General features: G+C 44.3%; 1 protein-coding gene across 1 annotated transcript; it reads right to left on the bottom strand.

The window, feature by feature from the left end:
• Window positions 1-2392: 2392 nt before the first annotated feature.
• On the bottom strand, window positions 2393-13139 carry LOC139762376 (uncharacterized). Its single transcript, XM_071687223.1, has 3 exons — window positions 13005-13139; window positions 4203-4347; window positions 2393-3345 (listed from the first exon to the last, which is right to left on the bottom strand). The coding sequence occupies exons 1-3, from the start codon at window positions 13005-13007 to the stop codon at window positions 2969-2971; spliced, it is 525 nt and encodes a 174-aa protein (XP_071543324.1). The 5' UTR covers window positions 13008-13139; the 3' UTR covers window positions 2393-2968.
• Between the last annotated feature and the right edge of the window lie 7043 nt (window positions 13140-20182).

Consider the following 20182-nt stretch of genomic DNA (forward strand, 5'->3'; position numbering starts at 1 on the left):
AGGTCTTATCTTCTGAGCGCTTCGTTGGCGGGTATTTCGAATTTAAGTTGAGATTGTTGGGTTGGCTCTGTTTTCAGTCTATTGATTGCCAGAGTCATTAGGGCAGTCATCATTCGTGAACACCTTCGTCAGGTGCTCAAGGTCAATCTAAGGACTACACCACACGCTCTCACTGCACGTACGTATTGCCCCTTGTCGAATCGCGTGAAGTCCATAGCGTATCTGTCTGACATGAATGAGGGTGACTTTGGTGAGGTGAGCTTATGGTGTGTGTGTGTGTGTGTGTGTGTGACAAGCCACGGTTGTGTTTTCATGTTGAAGGCTTCAGTCACGGACACAGGTCCACATCAAGGTCGGGCCTTTATTGAAATATAGAGAGAATTATGACACTGAAAAAGAAAAGACTTTTTGCTCACCCGTCTCGAGTTGGCTGTGTTGTGTTATAGGATTCTTCCGTTGTAGGTTTTGGGTTGTTGGTGATTCATTTTGGCTGCCTGATTCATGTTTCTTTAGTCATGTGACGGAAATATGTTTTATGTTTTGTTCCAAGAAATTTTGTGTACATTTCTGTAGCATATATTTTACCGCCTGTATTTTTACACTTGAAATATTAAGTTTATGTGATATTCTTTTGTGTACATTTCTGTAGCATATATTTTACCGCCTGTATTAAGTTTATGTGATATTCTTTCTCCTCTGATATTCATATTACTAACTATACTGGAATATCTCATTTCATTCCAAGTATATTTATTTTCCCTGTGAAACGTAACGCTGTGATCAAGTGATTTCTTCATTCTTTTCATTTCGTGATGATGCTGATGACTTGATCTCGCTCAGTCTGTCATTGTACATATGTGAGTAGAGTATTTACCCACGATCACTGGTGCTGGGGTGAGGTGTCTGCCACAGGCTGACACTACATCCCTCCTGATATCATGTGAGACCTGGTGTGACCTTTCAAGACGTCAAGTTTTCCAGACCGTAAAACTTTTTACGTATTGTGGAGGATGACTTGTGTGTTGGTGACCCGAGGACAGCCACGCTCTCTTTTTTTTTTTTCATCACTGACAGTTCCGTTATCACCAACACCAACATCACTATCAATAGGAACACCACAGTCTCTCGCTTGTCTCCACTCCCACCAACTCTTTCTCCAACATGGTCATCACAAACATCGCCATCACTATCAGCAGCAATACCAACACTGTCGTCACCATCACCAACGCCAGACCACCAGCTCCCTCACTGTCTTGATTTCTTCTCCTCTTCCCTTGATTCCTTTCCTCATCTTTCTCCACGTTTTTCTCTTCCTTGTCTATCTCTTCTTCTCGGCCTCTCTATGTTACCTTGCACCGTTTGTTGATGTGGCTATTATGTGAGACTTCCAGTATTACGAACCTAGAACACACCAGGCCTCCGATGATTGTGGGCTTATGACACTCCAGGCCTCCAGTGTTGTAAGCTTATGACACACCAGGCCTCCAGTGATGTAAGCTTATGACAAACCAGGCCTCCACTGTTGTAAGCTTATGGCACACCAGGCTTTCAGTGTTGTAAGCTTATGACACACCAGACCTGCAGTGTTGTAAGCTTATGACACACCAGGCCTCCACTGTTGTAAGCTTATGACACACCAGGCCTCCACTGTTGTAAGCTTATGGCACACCAGGCTTTCAGTGTTGTAAGCTTATGACACACCAGACCTGCAGTGTTGTAAGCTTATGACACACCAGGCCTCCACTGTTGTAAGCTTATGACACACCAGGCCTCCACTGTTGTAAGCTTATGACACACCAGGCCTCCACTGTTGTAAGCTTATGACACACCAGGCCTCCACTGTTGTAAGCTTATGACACACCAGGCCTCCACTGTTGTAAGCTTATGACACACCAGGACTCCAGAGTAACAGCCGGTGTTTGTGGCAAACCAAAACTTTTCTTGCTTGTGCTCAGACAAGCCTAATACCGTATCGGTGAGTGGAGTCACATCAGGCAGTGTGTGGAGGTAACATTGCTGGAGTATAGTAAATACTGGCGCTGGTGAGTTTCGTACCGGACTCTGCTTGCAAGTTATTACTCTGCACCAATCGCTCGGGGTCGGCGAGGAGAACAGTGTCTTGGAGGACCTTCTTAATTCAAACGGGTCTATCCTTTCCCAGATCTCGTATGGAGTGCACAGCCTCGAAGCTGTAAGGGCCATATGAAAGGTCTCCAGGGGTTGTATAATGACAATCCTTTGTTGTTGACAATCCGTTGTTGTTGTTGTTGTTGTGTTGCTTTATGAAATGCTTCCTTACTCATATGATCAAGTAGTGATACGTACGTTTATGAATATTGTATTCTCTCACATAGTAAGAGTATTATTGTTATCATTCATAATAATAAACTGGTTGTGGAAAAAAGATTTTTTAATGTTTTCTTTTACAACAGAATAATTTATTACAGGAAAAAAAATGAATTCACTCAGTTTTTAAGTGAAGGAGAGTAAAAAAAAATAAACATAGAAGCAAAAAATACGCCCAGTGCCCATGAGTAATTTACAAAATACATTATTACTTGCAAGTGTATTTCTCTATATACCAGAACCACCTCAGTGAATTGTGAATGGACTGATGACGACTGATATAAAGTGTATCTATATCTACATATAAGATTGGCCACAAGAAGCGAAGCAACTGACTACCACTTCCCTTCGAAGTTGTTTGGAAGAAATACCCACAAGCTCTGAGGAGAGTTTCGCCTCACAGTATGAGTGACACTGTATTCCTGGGTTATAAATGAAGGCTCTGTCTCGCCAAGTTGCGGATTAAAACTCTAAAAAGGTACCGGTTCGACCCTTACCTGAGCAGATAGAGACGAGTCTCTCGGTGCCTCGGTTTCTAGAGCTTCGGACCGCAATATGTCAAGACGGACCTTTCACTTACCATCGATAAATGCAAAGTCCCTCAGATTGTAGTAGCCAGGGTTCACACTGCTCCCGGCGTGGGGTAACTGATGGAAGGTGTTGTCACTTCGATGTCAGAGTCGGGCCAAGACCAGTTATCTGGCTTGGTGCTCACTGTTGGATGCCACGGAACCGACACCTTAGGGAATACGATGGACTGTGGGGAAGTGGTGGGAGTCTTGGGCAGGAACAGTTCCTCTGGCAGCAGGACGAGGTCTAGACCGAACTCCGGACTGAAGATGACGACGATCACGTCGCCAGTAGGCAGGACCTCGGCGTGCACTACTCTTGCCGTCTTGGTCGGCAGATACCATTCCACTGGAGACGTCCACTCGCGCGTTGGGACGCGTGTTCGCGTGGTGGAGTCGGCCTTGTCAAACACTTGCACGCCGTAATCGCCTGAAATAACACCCCAAAAAATATCAGCAACATTATTCAGATTTATTCGCCTTCTTATATGAATAAACTAGACTGAAATAACTACAGGAAACTGAGCTAAATGATCTAGAAGTGTGTCCTTAATTTTTGTAAGAGATTTATTCTAAAGAAAATTTTTGGTCCACTGTGTTTTTATCATAACACTAGATATCAGCCCATATGATTTTTAGAATCTATAAAGAAGTAGTCTTTCGAAAGAGAAATCTGAATCAGTGGAACAAGAAGCTTCCACCAGAAGAGAGAGGAGCAAGGACGACACAAGTCACGTCCCTTCAACTTTGCCACTCCCAGGGGCGTATCTGGGGGAAATAGCACCTATGGCAAAATTGCGCCCCGGGCTTGATTAAAAATGTACATACAGTGGATGTATATAAAAATATATACAGTCTAATTATAAACTGTTAGGCCAAGCTTAAATTTATATAAACTCTTAAAGAATTATTTGATCAAAATTGTATCGTAGAAGCTGTAATGCAACTGATAGTAGCAAAATATTACTATAGTTGAAAAGTACGCGAGTTTCTTTTTTTTATCTCACAATACCAAACCGTTAAAAATGTCAGTCAGTTAGCATACGTCAAATGACAAACCTGTTGAGTGGCGCCCAGGGCACCTGCCATACCCTAGATGCGCCAGTTTTTTACTAGTTAGACAATACAGACCCTCTCACGGTGAAGAGAGGAACTACAACCTCGCACGACGTCATAAATCATATATGGCAACTTGAAAGCACAGATTGCCACAGCAACACCATGACTCGCGGGTCATGAAGAACCTCTACAACCTCAAGCAGGTGGAGGAGGCACCTCAGCGCTCACCTTCCGCAGTCTGCGACACCTGGATGCGCAGGTTGTCCACGTCCTTCACCAGCACTGGTGGTCGTGTCGTCGACTCAGAGCCGTCCAGCTTGGCCGGCAAACACGACGCCATTGCCATCATTGTTACCAAAATTGCCACACGTCTCTGAAATATGAAATAATCAAATGTAAGTCATTTCATGAAGATTCTGTGATCTCATACAGATTAAGGAAAGACCATGACGCATTCACGGGCCGCCCAGGGTCGAGGGCATAGGTTCGAATCCTGGATTGCGGCAGTCGGTCCACAGTCAACCCAGCTGTTCATCCACCCCTAGGGTTTGGTCGATAAAATGGGTACCTGGCTCAGGCCGTCTTACCTAACATAGAAAAAAACTTCGAAAAAAAGTGAAATCATTATATATCGGTGAATGATTACGTTCAGGAACTCCAGTCGGACTGAAATTTCGTAAAGTGACTTTACCGAGGGATCCGGGCAACAACCAAGACAGAGAAGTCAGACGGGGGCATCAGGTGATCGGATCCCCGTCCGATACGAGAACAAATGAGACTGGATTCCTCTACAAGCCTCTCGCATTCCCTAGCAATAAGGTGTCTCCCACGCATGAACAATTATATTACGAAACAGAGGAAAAAGAGAGACGAGACATTCCTTGTTATAATGGCGTGCACATTTTCCCCCCTTAAATGAAAAGATAAAAAGTTGAAACAGGAATAACGTTATTCTGACATTAACAATACACTTTGTGAACAAAATGTCTTTACCGGAACAGACTACAAGTATGATGCACTGTCACTAACGCTGAGCGTGTGAGGCCCACGGGTGTACGTACGTTCTCCCTCACTCATGAATTACGTAGAGGAAGACATAGAAATCAGGAACGCAGAAGCGAAAAAGAAAAAATAAATGCAAGAACAAGAGAGAGAGAGAGACAAGATCTGGCTAGATGAGGATGAATTATCCTTAGAGTACCAGGACACCATGGTGCTGACAGTATATCACCAGGACACCATGGTGTTGACAGTATATCACCAGGACACCATGGTGTTGACAGTATATCACCAGGACACCATGGTGCAGACAGTATATCACCAGGACACCATGGTGCTGACAGTATATCACCAAGACACCATGGTGTTGACAGTATATCACCAGGACACCATGGTGTTGACAGTATATCACCAGGACACCATGGTGTTGACAGTATATCACCAGGACACCATGGTGCTGACAGTATATCACCAGGACACCATGATGATGGTGCTGACAGTATATCACCAGGACACCATGGTGCTGACAAGTGTCATACAACGCATAGAGCTTGCAAGTTGTGTTACCGCATTAACAAAGATATACAAAAGATGGTAAGACAGGTATTAATGGGGTAGAATATATTATGGTTTCAATGTTGTCATTGTCCCCAACTCTTAACTGATTGATTTCAAATTCCACTATTGGTGGACCTCACTGTGTTGTGTATATATCGTCTCAACTACTGAGGAAAGCCTCGCCACGCCGACAATGATCTCCAAAGAAAATTCCATAAAACCTTAGAATTGTGATTGTTATTTAATGTCATGTTCATTTATAATAAACGACACTTCTCTCTGTTTAGATCTCATTAAGAAGTCGGCCGAACTGAGGGGTCTCCCATTCTTTTTAGAGAAAACGAGAGAAAAAAAATTACAAAGACAAGTATATGATTATTTCTGTCACCTTGGGTACAATGCATGTTAAGCTGTGTCTGGCGTGGGATGGCCTTCATCCCTGGGTGTGTGGTGGCGGGGTACGGGCGGAGGTTGGAACAGGTGAGGCTCCGGTTAGCGAGGACACAACTAGGCTAGCGGGTGGAGCCTGCTGAATCGTGGCGGATGATGCGCCTTTGTCGCTGCTGCCAAGGTGAATTACTTTTAGTACTAGACCCACTTCCTCTCGCCCTGACGGCTGCGCAGTAAGCCAGCACTTCATCGCGTGTCGTGTTTCACTCATTTGGCTCGGGTGAGTGTGTCTGGAGTGGTGGCTTTCACTCCACAAACATACACTCGCTTCATCTATGACGCGTGTCGCAGCGCGCAACTCACGCCGCGAATAAGGTTTTCCTGAGGTAAACGCTACGCGCTAGCCCAACCTTCTGGAGAAACTCTCTCGTCGGAAGTATTGCTCTCTCTCTCTCTCTCTCTCTCTCTCTCTCTCTCTCTCTCTCTCTCTCTCTCTCTCTCTCTCTCTCTCTCTCTCTCTCTCTCTCTCTCTCTCTCTCTCTCTCTCTCTCTCTCTCTCGTAGACAGTAAGCAATATGCAGCCACCCACGCGGGAAATGTTGACACTACTCCCGCCTGGGTATAGGGAGCGTTGTGGCGGTAGCACAGTGAGACAGCACTACAGTAACTGTCAAGTTCCCTTCCCGTGGCCCAAACTGCTTTGCCCAAAGTGGTCTGATGGCATTCAGTCCACATATACACACACACACTCCCTCCATCTCACAACATCTGACAACACACAACTCATACGACTCGTTATTGTAGATCCTTCTGTGGTAAGTAAAGCTACGCTGTAGCTCTGACTGATGGTAAAAATCCCGCTGTAGGTATTCGTGTAGTTCGGTGTTCTGTCTCACTCCGTTGTTGGCTTACCCACACAGCAGGGTGCAGATGGTCCTTCCATACCCCTGGTTCATCCCTGGCATACACCACATACAAAGGAGGAAGACGAAAGTGTTCTTCGCCAGCAGCGGTGGCTAAGAACACCCCTCGAGCATGTTGCAGATTTTGGGCTCTGCCCACGACCTTGTTTCTGTTGTATAGATAATGGTAATGTAAGAACCTGACACGCCACCCGCTGTGATAATATACATGTGAATGTTCAGAATGCAATGAAACCGAGCGCATGCGTCCATACACTCAGTGTCTTACTGTTATAACAGGCACACATACTGGGGCAGCGTGATTTACCGCTGAGCCATACTGTCGTTTCAGTCACTACCAGTCCCAGCTGTAGCCGTTCCTGCTTCCACCACCCCAACCTTCACCACACAACTCCAGCCCTCCACCCGCCACCTCAACCCACCATCAACGCACCACTGTAACCTTCCACCCAAGCGCACCAACCCTCCACCCACCACACCGACCCTCCATACACCACCCTAACTCTCCGCCCTTCATTCAGTGGTAATTACCTGAAGAACCCTCGTCTATTGTTTGACAGGAAGGAGGGAAAACAATTTCAAATGAATTTTCCCTATCCTTTGAGGGAAGGATTAGATTATCCTGTAGCCTGGATCTTAGGCTAGGCTTTTTAAATAGCAAATTTTAAGTATAAGAACACGTATCTTCAGTAATTATCACACTAAGAAAAAAATGTATATATCGAACTTCAAACTGGTGCATCAGCTGAATTGGAATAAATGCTCAGGAATCGATTCCGATCTTACTTATATGTATATTTTGGACTGCTGGACTTGAAATGCGTCATACATCACACAGACACACTGTAGCAAAATCAAATGGATTTTGATATTTTGTAATTTCAGTAACAACGCTGTAAAATGGAACGGAAATGATTGCTGGGGGTGTTTAATGATGATTACATCTATCATTAAGTATATGTATTTTTTTAGGGCCAAGCTCACCACCGATCACGTCAAAGTAAATATTTACCCCATGATTGGATCTCTGGGTCGGCCATTACTTATCTGATATATCTATACAAATATTTAGACTTGTGTCCAAAATATTGCAAGTAAATTTTCATATGCCAAGAACTACGACAGTTATGATTTTTTTTTTAATGATTCGTAGTATCTTTGTGACAATATTGGTCTTGAAATAGGTTATGTCTTAAGGAGAGGACGCTTTGGTCAAGCATTGGTTATCTGCGTTATTGAGAGTATGCTTAAGCACCTGCTCGTGCAGTAATAATGCTTCGTCAACCATTCTCTGTACTAGCGACTGGAATATATATATATATATATATATATATTTTTTTTTTTTTTTTTTTTTTTTATACCTCGTCGCTGTCTCCCGCGTTTGCGAGGTAGCGCAAGGAAACAGACGAAAGAAATGGCCCAACCCCCCCCATACACATGTACATACATACGTCCACACACGCAAATATACATACCTACACAGCTTTCCATGGTTTACCCCAGACGCTTCACATGCCCTGATTCAATCCACTGACAGCACGTCAACCCCTGTATACCACATCGCTCCAATTCACTCTATTCCTTGCCCTCCTTTCACCCTCCTGCATGTTCAGGCCCCGATCACACAAAATCCTTTTCACTCCATCTTTCCACCTCCAATTTGGTCTCCCTCTTCTCCTCGTTCCCTCCACCTCCGACACATATATCCTCTTGGTCAATCTTTCCTCACTCATTCTCTCCATGTGCCCAAACCACTTCAAAACACCCTCTTCTGCTCTCTCAACCACGCTCTTTTTATTTCCACACATCTCTCTTACCCTTACGTTACTTACTCGATCAAACCACCTCACACCACACATTGTCCTCAAACATCTCATTTCCAGCACATCCATCCTCCTGCGCACAACTCTATCCATAGCCCACGCCTCGCAACCATACAACATTGTTGGAACCACTATTCCTTCAAACATACCCATTTTTGCTTTCCGGGATAATGTTCTCGACTTCCACACATTTTTCAAGGCTCCCAAAATTTTTGCCCCCTCCCCCACCCTATGATCCACTTCCGCTTCCATGGTTCCATCCGCTGACAGATCCACTCCCAGATATCTAAAACACTTCACTTCCTCCAGTTTTTCTCCATTCAAACTCACCTCCCAATTGACTTGACCCTCAACCCTACTGTACCTAATAACCTTGCTCTTATTCACATTTACTCTTAACTTTCTTCTTCCACACACTTTACCAAACTCCGTCACCAGCTTCTGCAGTTTCTCACATGAATCCGCCACCAGCGCTGTATCATCAGCGAACAACAACTGACTCACTTCCCAAGCTCTCTCATCCCCAACAGACTTCATACTTGCCCCTCTTTCCAAGACTCTTGCATTTACCTCCCTAACAACCCCATCCATAAACAAATTAAACAACCATGGAGACATCACACACCCCTGCCGCAAACCTACATTCACTGAGAACCAATCACTTTCCTCTCTTCCTACACGTACACATGCCTTACATCCTCGATAAAAACTTTTCACTGCTTCTAACAACTTGCCTCCCACACCATATATTCTTAATACCTTCCACAGAGCATCTCTATCAACTCTATCATATGCCTTCTCCAGATCCATAAATGCTACATACAAATCCATTTGCTTTTCTAAGTATTTCTCACATACATTCTTCAAAGCAAACACCTGATCCACACATCCTCTACCACTTCTGAAACCACACTGCTCTTCCCCAATCTGATGCTCTGTACATGCCTTCACCCTCTCAATCAATACCCTCCCATATAATTTACCAGGAATACTCAACAAACTTATACCTCTGTAATTTGAGCACTCACTCTTATCCCCTTTGCCTTTGTACAATGGCACTATGCACGCATTCCGCCAATCCTCAGGCACCTCACCATGAGTCATACATACATTAAATAACCTTACCAACCAGTCAACAATACAGTCACCCCCTTTTTTTTTATAAATTCCACTGCAATACCATCCAAACCTGCTGCCTTGCCGGCTTTCATCTTCCGCAAAGCTTTTACTACCTCTTCTCTGTTTACCAGATCATTTTCCCTAACCCTCGCACTTTGCACACCACCTCGACCAAAACACCCTATATCCGCCACTCTGTCATCAGACACATTCAACAAACCTTCAAAATACTCATTCCATCTCCTTCTCACATCACCACTACTTGTTATCACCTCCCCATTTACGCCCTTCACTGAAGTTCCCATTTGCTCCCTTGTCTTACGCACCCTATTTACCTCCTTCCAGAACATCTTTTTATTCTCCCTAAAATTTACTGATAGTCTCTCACCCCAACTCTCATTTGCCCTTTTTTTCACCTCTTGCACCTTTCTCTTGACCTCTTGTCTCTTTTTTTTATACTTCTCCCACTCCCATATATATATATATATGATGATTCCAACGTTCAATATCAATTTCAGAGCAAAATCACATTTGCATTAATTACATATGTTACTTTTACGATTTTTTCTACTGCTGGTGAGAACAATGAGTTATATTCCAAGGTACTGGAAAACTGGAAGTGTGTGTGTGCATATATATATATATATATATATATATATATATATATATATATATATATATATATATATATATATATATATATTTTTTTTTTTTTTTTTTTCAAACTATTCGCCATTTCCCGCGTTAGCGAGGTAGCTTCAACATCGTAAGGGAATCTAATATCTCCAGACATAAAGCATGACTTGAGATTTATGTAAGCGATATCAATGAAAACATTTGTCTATTGTTGACGTGGTTGTACGAGGGTGGAGCTGCCTGCCCGTCTAGTCTGAGCTAGTTGGCGGCCACCTGTAGTCACACACACACACACACACACACACACCGTAACTAAACTTACGCAATTTTTTTCGGCAAGTTCGTCATTGGTTGCGTGAGGCGGGCTCCGGATAACAACGCGACTCAAGGATTTTTTTCTCTTCATAAAGGAAGAGGAAGGAACATTGCAGCGCTAATTACTGGAGTCGCAACAGTTTAACGCGCAGCCACGCATGACTGTAGGCGTGTCCCCCGTGCCACACACAGCCTGGCCTCTGGACATGCAGGGTGACACGCTCTGTATCCCAGCCTCAGATGAAAGGATTTCCTGATATGATCCACCACACCAGCAGCACAAGACGTTCAACTATTATTTCTACGAGTAACCATCGCGCTTTTCCTCTGACCACTGTGAAGACCTGTATAGGTGACAGTCACGTACCGACGAACACCACTGTGAAGCCCTGCTGTACGAGGTCAGGGGAGGAGCCTCTCGAGGAAGGGTCATATCTGAGGTGACAGTCTCACGTAGCCTCCCAGTGGCTGAGGTCATGGTTATACTCGGAGTTACATAGGTACACAGACCACACGGACCCAAGGCTCCAAGCGGGGGGGGGGGGGGTTCTGGCCTTGACGCTGAAAAAAAAGGGCCCCCTTGCAAGCAGTACAGGAAAAGGATAGCAAAGTAAAGGCTCGCTCCCCACCCTCCACTCCACTCCGTCCGGCAACACGCCAGCAGGAAAACAGGGAGAAAAAAAAATATATCTTTCAGGATGATTAAGACTGAGGGAAAATGTTTTAGGAAAGTCATAAGGTAGAATGAACATGAATATGTCGTGCATCCCATCACCAAAGACATGCATCCCTTCACTTTTTGTTATAAAGGATAAACCTAAGCTCCAGCCTCTCGACTTACCATGCCTGTATTATTCTTACTCTTTCAAAGCAGGTGACATGTGTTGATCAATGTTAGTATGATACCGCAACATGGCCAGGGAGAGATCAGTGGTTGAGAAGGTAGCGTAAGATACCACTATGTTCTGATGGCTGACTGAATGATTTACTCACTCCCGGAGAGTGACGGTTGATGATCAAGCTTAATTTGCAGTTATTAAGTGCTGATCTAATCAACATTTTCCAGAAGCTTATTCCATGCATGGTGTACCACACAGCCTCCCCACGGCTAAGGTCACGGGTACCACACAGCCTCCCCACGGCTAAGGTCACGGGTACCACACAGCCTTCCCAAGGTTAAGGTCACGGGTACCACACAGCCTCCCCACGGCTAAGGTTACGGGTACCACACAGCCTCCCCACGGCTAAGGTCACGGGTACCACACAGCCTCCCCACGGCTAAGGTCACGGGTACCACACAGCCTCCCCACGGCTAAGGTCACGGGTACCACACAGCCTCCCCACGGCTAAGGTCACGGGTACCACACGCGTTCAGATGACTGTAAGGCCGACCTATGTGTACAGAAATGCTCGAGGTACATGGAAAGGATAAGCAAATACAGTCTGTGACAGTATTTGTGTCAGAGATGGAGGGGGGGCAAGAGGAAAGGGGGGAATACGAGAAGGAGCTACAAGGATGGAGTGAGGAGGACAAGGTATTGGGGCCTAAACATCGGAGAGAGCGAGAGGCGGACAGAGTGAACGGGACCGAGGCGTCGTGTGTGGGGGGGAGCGATGTGCCTAGCGTCAGTGGACTGAACTTGAGCTCGTGCGGTTATGGTAAACAACCATCAGTGGCCGAGGTCTCGGTGAACAACGTTCAGTGACACCACCACCACCAACTCTGTCTGGGATGTAAGTTTTAAGATCCCGTGGATGTTTTGATGTTCATAATTTCTATAATTCAAACGAAACACTGATCTTAGTGTAACCGTCTGGCTGCAATGATACACAACAGTGAATGATCCCAGTAGACGAATTTGTACATCTGCTCATCTAATTCCAAGTATATAACTCTTCAATAGATTAACATGAGTTAGCGCCATTTACTGTTTGCAGATTATTAATAATTTCGCTGACACCTAGCTTCCACACACACAAGAGAAGTATTCATGTTAAATATCGTTTGGCAGAGATTATATTTGATTATACTCTTCAAGAGTAAACGTAAATAAAATATAAACATTTGTAAGAGTATTTCAGTGCCTGACAGTCTAAAAGGTTCTATGCAGTCTGTCATAAGCAACGTTAACACAGATCACCCACGGCCATGTCACGCATTTCCACTCACGAGGTAATGCGTGTTGTGTTGTCACTGACAACCGTAATAGCTTTACTCACATCTATAAATATGATGGACAGTAACGACATGAGGAAGATGAACTCACCATGATGTCTGTGGACAGGAGGTTCTGCTGTATGTATAACTGCCAGTGGCGGGAGCCTAGTCTAGTCGAGTGAACAGTTGAGTCTGAGTTTGAGCGTCATGTCCTCCCCGCCTTTATACTCGCTTTACTCGGTCACATGCGACACCAACATACGAACTCACACACCCACATTACCAACTGATGGGTACCTGGAAGTGTACTCATTTACGCTTACCTGTACCAAGAAATGAAGGGTAATGGTTGATTAGGTCATGTCACATGATCGTTGTGTACGGAGAGTTTTATATGATAATACTCTACCTTCCATTTTCAAATGGGGGATATTGATTTAAGAACTGTGAATACATTCTGCCGTTATCATATGGTATCGTTCGCTTCACATATTAAACTCCAGGTTGGGAAATATCCGTAGGAAATTACTTCCTTTCTACTCGTTGGAAACGCTGGGTCTCTAATGACGTCACGATATTCTTACCAGCTCGCGGTAAAAATGATATGAAAATTAATATGGAAGCCCAGTTTCAGAACCTGTCGTACTGTTTACATTTTGATATACATCTGCATGTGCAATAATACTAGCAGTTCGTATTTTTGTAAGTAAATGAACACTATTTGAACATCAGTCAAAAAATAATGGCTGGCAACCAAAGCGGGATCCCCTGGATCTGCGAGCTGTCTATAGATGAGAGGAATAACCACTTTCTCAGTGCGAACCTTCAAGTCAAGGACAAGTTTCGTGTTGAAGAATGGTTGAACTTGAATGCATTATGCTTACAATAAATATTCCTGAGAGAATTAGGATATTCACCAACAATTCGTTGGGAAAAGCCACACGTGAATGTCAACAAAACAGGGACCATGTTTACTTAGGTTCGTTTAAACTGACCACAAGAGACCCGTGTGCACTGGAGGACAGTCTGTCTGGGACGTGCGTCAGTAGATGAAAAAATTTACCGTCATACCTTTGTCAAGAAACCCAGAAAAAAATCTTTAGACTCCGACAATATATTCAGGACCGGATTTATCGTCTCGGCCACAATTAAGCTAAATTTCTCGAAGTCGCACCACCATACCTGAATTTATTAACGAGACGGATCAAGTGTTGGGATTTAATCTTTTACAGACTATATTTACCCCCATATTTGTGCATGATAAAGCACAGAGCCATAAAGATTTACTTCCCCAACTTGAGCTTCCGCCGTAGGTCGTAGCCTAGTCGACCAATTCGGAAATCCGCCCTATATAAACAGTGTTAGGTGAAGAAAACCTCGTTCAGTTAGGAATATGGGACTTTTAAATCAACACTGAATTGTTTGATTGATATTGTCGATGTGGTTGTGTAAGACCGTTAACTCTAAGGCCGCAGTAACTGCCTTTAGATGCAAAAGGTGAGCGAAACCTTTGGGAAACAAAGAATACTTAAGCGAAATGATCGCGAGGCTGGACTTGAAGTATTAACAGGAGAAGAGGTAATACACGAACTTCAGAGGCATTGGAATAATGGATATTGAGGAAAATCAATGATATTTCTGCAGACAATCTAGAATGAATGAAATGGAAAACTGTGAAATATTCGCTCAGTGTAGGCAAACACCAAGGAATACCATTGAGTGTTGGAGTTGCCACACGCTATGTGGGACAAAATTTAAAACAATAACACGAGTTGTGGCTGTGACGTCCTTCCGCATCTCTGTTAAAACCCTGACGAACACAGGAGTAAAATGACGGTTCATGCAACGTGACATAATGTTCCCAGATTCATGCTGTATAACCACAGGACTTGCAATGACACATCTAGAAAGTCTCACCATGACAGAAGCATTCACAGTTTGTTAGATCCCGTAAGCAGATGAGACAATGGCTAGTCCTACCTTGATATGACCTGCCAGCAACCAACAGATAAAAGTTTCCGAGCGACGCAAGATCAAGGTCTTGTGAGCAACGCAGGGGGTTCTCACGGCTCTTTCATTTCTTCCTAGAACATGATTAAACTCTGGCCATTGGAAGTTAACGCAGTTGGTTACGCCACTCCCGTGTGAAAGCTGAATATATATATTATTTATTTTACTTTGTCGCTGTCTCCCGCATGTGCGAGGTAGCGCAAGAAAGCAGACGGAAGAAATGGCCCAACCCACCCCCATACACATGTGTATACATACACGTCCACACAAGCAAATATACATACCTATACATCTCAATGTACACATGTATATACACACACAGACACATACATATATACCCATGCACACAATTCACACTCTCTGCCTTTATTCATTCCCATCGCCACCTCGCGGGAGACAGCGACAAAGGAAAATAATATATATATATATATATATATATATATATATATATATATATATTATACTTAACCGCCGTCTCCGGCGTTAGCGTGGTAGCTCAGGAGCTCAGGGAAATGGCCCAACCCACCAACATACACATATATACATAACGCCCACTCACGCACATATACATACATGTACATTTCACCGTATACCTACATATACATACACAAACATATACATATATGCACATGTGCATATTGATACTTGCTGTCTTCATCCACTCCGTCGCCACCCCGTCACACGAAATAGCATCTCCCCATCCAGCGAGGTAGCGCCAGGAACAGACAAAAATGGCCACATTCGTTCACACTCAGTCTCTAGCTGTCATGTTTAAAGCACCAAAACCACAGCTCCCTTTCCATATCCAAACCTCATAGACCTTTCCTTGGTTCATCCCAAACGCTTCACATGCCCTGGTTCAATCCATTCACAGCACGTCCACTCCGGTATACCACATCGTTTCAATTCACTCTATTCCTTACACGCCTTTCACCCTCCTGTATGTTCAGGCCCCGATCCCTCAAAATCTTTTTCACTTCATCCTTCCACCTCCAATTTGGTCTCCCGCTTCTCCTTCTTCCCTCCACCTCTGACAAATATATCCTCTTTGTCAATCTTTCCTCACCCATTCTCTCCATGTCTCCAAACCATTTCAAAACACCCTCTTCTGCTCTCTCAACCACACTTTTTATTACCACACATCTCTCTTACCCTTTCATTACTTACTCGATCAAACCACCTCACACCACATATTGTCCTCAAACATTTTATTTCCAACACATCCACCCTCCTCGGCATAACCCTATATATATATATATATATATATATATATATATATATATATATATATATATATATATATATATATATATATATATTCCTATGAGTCCACGGGGAAAATGAAACACGAAAAGTTCCCAATTGCACTTTCGTGTAATAATCACGTCATCAGGGGTGACACAAGAGAGAAATATAACAGTCAGTTGATATACATCGAAGAGACGAAGCTAGGGCGCCATTTGGTAAACATGTTTTGGACAATCACATGTTTACCAAATGGCTTCCTAGCTTCGTCTCTTCGATTTATATCAAATGACTGTTATATTTCTCTCTTGTGTCTCCCCTGATGATGTGATTATTACACGAAAGTGCACTTGGGAACTTTTCGTGTTTCATTTTCCCCGTGGACTCACAATTTTGCGAGTGATCAAGATATTCCTTTGAGTCCACGGGGAAAATGAAACACGAAAAGTTCCCAAGTATATATATATATATATATATATATATATATATATATATATATATATATATATACATTCAATTTTTTATCTACTCAGGGAAGTCCTACCCATCAGGCTATCGGGAGGATTAATGACTCCTACACTGTCAGCCAGCACTGCTTTGGATGTCACATTTCACATCTCTGACCCCGGTTGCTCTAATTTCCCTCTACATCACCCATAAGTGGGCTGTTGGCATTCAGTACCCAGTCTTATGATTCCTCCAGTTTATTCATAAGACTTGACAACACGTAACACATGACTCGTCCTTCGTAACGCTTTAACATTAACTTTATGCAAAACGTATTGCTACGGTTTAGCATTAACCTTTGGCAAAATTTGTGGCTGCGCTTACCATTAACTTTCGGCAAATTTTATAGCTGCTCTTTAGCATCAGTGTTTGGCAAATTTTGATCATAAGTACTTGTGAGAATTAAGAACTCATTCTGTCTTACCTTACTATACCTCGCACTGCGCTCTGTTACTCCTTTTCCCAGGGTCATTCCCCAAATTTCTGAGTAATATCTAATAGCGTTCTCATACTGTGGTGAAATCAGACACCAGTCATCAGCTCCTCCAGCTCGAGAGGTTAACCTCGTGTGACATTATGTGATCTTGGGTAACCACACGAAGATGGCCCTGGCCTTCACAACAGGAGGTCCATTCGTGGCTTGCGTTGACGACTAGCCTGCCACACCTCCCATGATGACCGCGGGTTTCCCGATCGGAATATAAATATGCGTCCACCACCCACCTGAATTAGTGAAGCTGTCAAGCAGTCCGCTAGCCTCGGACCACGAGAGCGCTGCCCAGGCGCCAGAACGTCTTGGCTGTGTGACTCGGGCTTATCTTCCTCGATTGGAGCCCGTGGGGCTTAACCATCGTCGTCTGATGAGTGAAAATCACTCAGTAGGAAGTGGTTGTGACATGCATTAACTTGACCACCATCATCCCACGGATGACAACGGGAGGGTTCTTCGGGGGTGTGTGTTTCCGGAGGATGTGTTGCTGTGGAAGAAGTCTTAAGTTACGGCCGCACCGTGAGACCACACTCTGAAGTCCCACCCAGAGGGTGCGTACCATTACCAGGAGAAGCTTTCACTGATGGTATACACTGGCCATCAGAGTTGGACTTCGTCTCACGACTGTCAAGTGTACAAGAAGAGTCATACGCAGTATTTGTACACAGGCAGACTGTTTACAGACGACAACATTGACAATCGCGACGACGACGTCCACGACGACGAAACCAGCATTAGTAGACGACACCAACAACGACCACAAGATGGGTAAGACGACGTAGGAAGATGTACTAGAAGGATATTCCTCAACGTCACATGACAGGGTCGTCGATGCTGGTGGTCACTACGGGCTACAACCGCCCTCTGGAGACTCCCTTTGTGGCCTGCACCAGGCACATGACCCCAGTCCCTTCAGACGACATGACCCTTGAACACGACGGTACGACCCTTTAGCATGAGAGCATGAGAGCACGACCCTAGGACCATTGGGTATGATGACTTAACCTTTGACCTGACCTTTAAGGGTCAGGTCAAAGTTCAGGCTCGAGCTGTGTATCTTTGTCAAGTATAGCCTCCATCCCCATGACAGTAACATCATCATCAGGTGAACATATCTAATTAGTCAGAAATTTCCCCTGGGGATAACCCATGGGATGTCCCAGGGACAGGAGAGAATGAGTACCACTCAGGTAGCTCCTGCGTGTCGTGTGAGGCGACTGAGAGGGGCGCCAGCGAGGGGGGGGGGGGGAAATCCTCCCTTCATGTATTGTTACTTTCCAGATGAAGAGACAGAGGAACGAGACACTTTAGGAGTCCTCCTCCAAGGCTCAGTCGTCTGTTCTTGACGCTACCTCGCTAGAGTGGGAAACGGCAAACGTGTATATCATTTGTTGAGTGAAATCATTACCCTTTGTTAGGTGCTGTGCCAGGGCGACTGTCGTAACGATCGACCTGGTTAACTGGGCTGCAAAAGAGGGTCATCAGGTCTTGACTGATTCCTGTTGTTGTGCAAATGACACGATATGCTGTTAGTAAATACGACTAATGTGAGATATGAAGGTCATGACCTTACATGTAGAGCAAGCGAGAGACATGTCCTTCATAAGTACGGTTAGCATGAGACGTATAGGATGTGACCCCTGTAATTACATGACTAACATGTGACATGACCTCTACAAGAACGACGAACTCGTAACGCAAATGTTGTGACCTTCTTAAGCATGGTAAGCAACTTACTTTGTAAGTATGGTTAATATGTGATGTGAAGGCTGACCTTGTAAGTATGGTTAGTATGTGATGTGAAGGCTGACCTTGTAAGTATGGTTAGTATGTGATGTGAAGGCTGACCATGTAAGTATGGTTAGTATGTGATGTGAAGGCTGACCTTGTAAGTATGGTTAGTATGTGATGTGAAGGCTGACCTTGTAAGTATGGTTAGTATGTGATGTGAAGGCTGACCATGTAAGTATGGTTAGTATGTGATGTTGGAGGCTGACCTTGTAAGTATGGTTAGTATGTGATGTGAAGGCTGACCTTGTAAGTATGGTTAGTATGTGATGTGAAGGCTGACCTTGTAAGTATGGTTAGTATGTGATGTTGGAGGCTGACCTTGTAAGCATGGTTAGTATGTGATGTTGGAGGCTGACCTTGTAAGTATTCTTAGTATGTGATGTGAAGGCTGACCTTGTAAGTATGGTTAGCAAGTGATGTGGAGGCTGACCTTGTAAGTGTGACTTGGAGATAACATCAGGAATGTATCCTTAAGACATGCTGCAATTGTGGCAAGCAACTAACATTATGAGTATGACTTTTGTAAGTATGGCTGGCATACAGTTGTGATACAGAGTTGTATGGATGGCTGGCATACAGTTGTGGTACAGAGTGTGGCATCTGGAAGTATGGCTGGCATACAGTTGTGGCGTCTGTAAGTATGGCTAACAACTGTCACCACCGATGTGAAAATGACAAGCATGGAACGTGGACCTCAGCTGGCCCAGGTGTATCTCAAACACCGCTGCACTGCATCATTGGCGCCAACGTAGTTTTTATGACCGTAGACAAGACCTTGATGATGCTATTTGGGAGACGCGTCTGGATTTGTTGATCCCATGCGTACGGTGGCACGACCCTTGAGCACGACTTTACAATCCCTAAACACAAAGGTACAATATTTGGGTGTGATAACCTGTCTTCCTACCTGACTTGTACGGGTTTGGTCAGATAATGACCATCATACACAAGGGTCAATAGCATCGTCCTCAGGGGTCGTGCCATCATACTCAAGGGTCGTAACATCGTCCTCAAGGGTCGTACCAACGTCGTCAAGGGTCGTACCATCGTCGTCAAGGGTCGTGCCATCGTCCTCAAGGGTCGTACTCAAGCGATTAAATGCAACAGATGATATAAATATAAAACTATGCATTACGTAGTGTGACGGAGTGGCTGCTGATGGTGGTTGGATGTGGAGGGAGGGAGTGGCTGCTGATGGCGGCTGGATGTGGCACCATCGCTCTTGTTGATCAAAGGATGATGAA

Source organism: Panulirus ornatus, chromosome 1, assembly GCF_036320965.1.
Source record: "Panulirus ornatus isolate Po-2019 chromosome 1, ASM3632096v1, whole genome shotgun sequence".
Lineage (NCBI taxonomy): Eukaryota > Metazoa > Arthropoda > Malacostraca > Decapoda > Palinuridae > Panulirus > Panulirus ornatus.

Bases quoted from the DNA above. Each gene is read 5' to 3' on its own strand.
- LOC139762376 (XM_071687223.1), bottom strand. The intron at 3,346-4,202 runs GTGAGCGCTGAG...GTGTTATTTCAG, and splicing joins GGTGTCGCAGACTGCGGAAG to GCGATTACGGCGTGCAAGTG.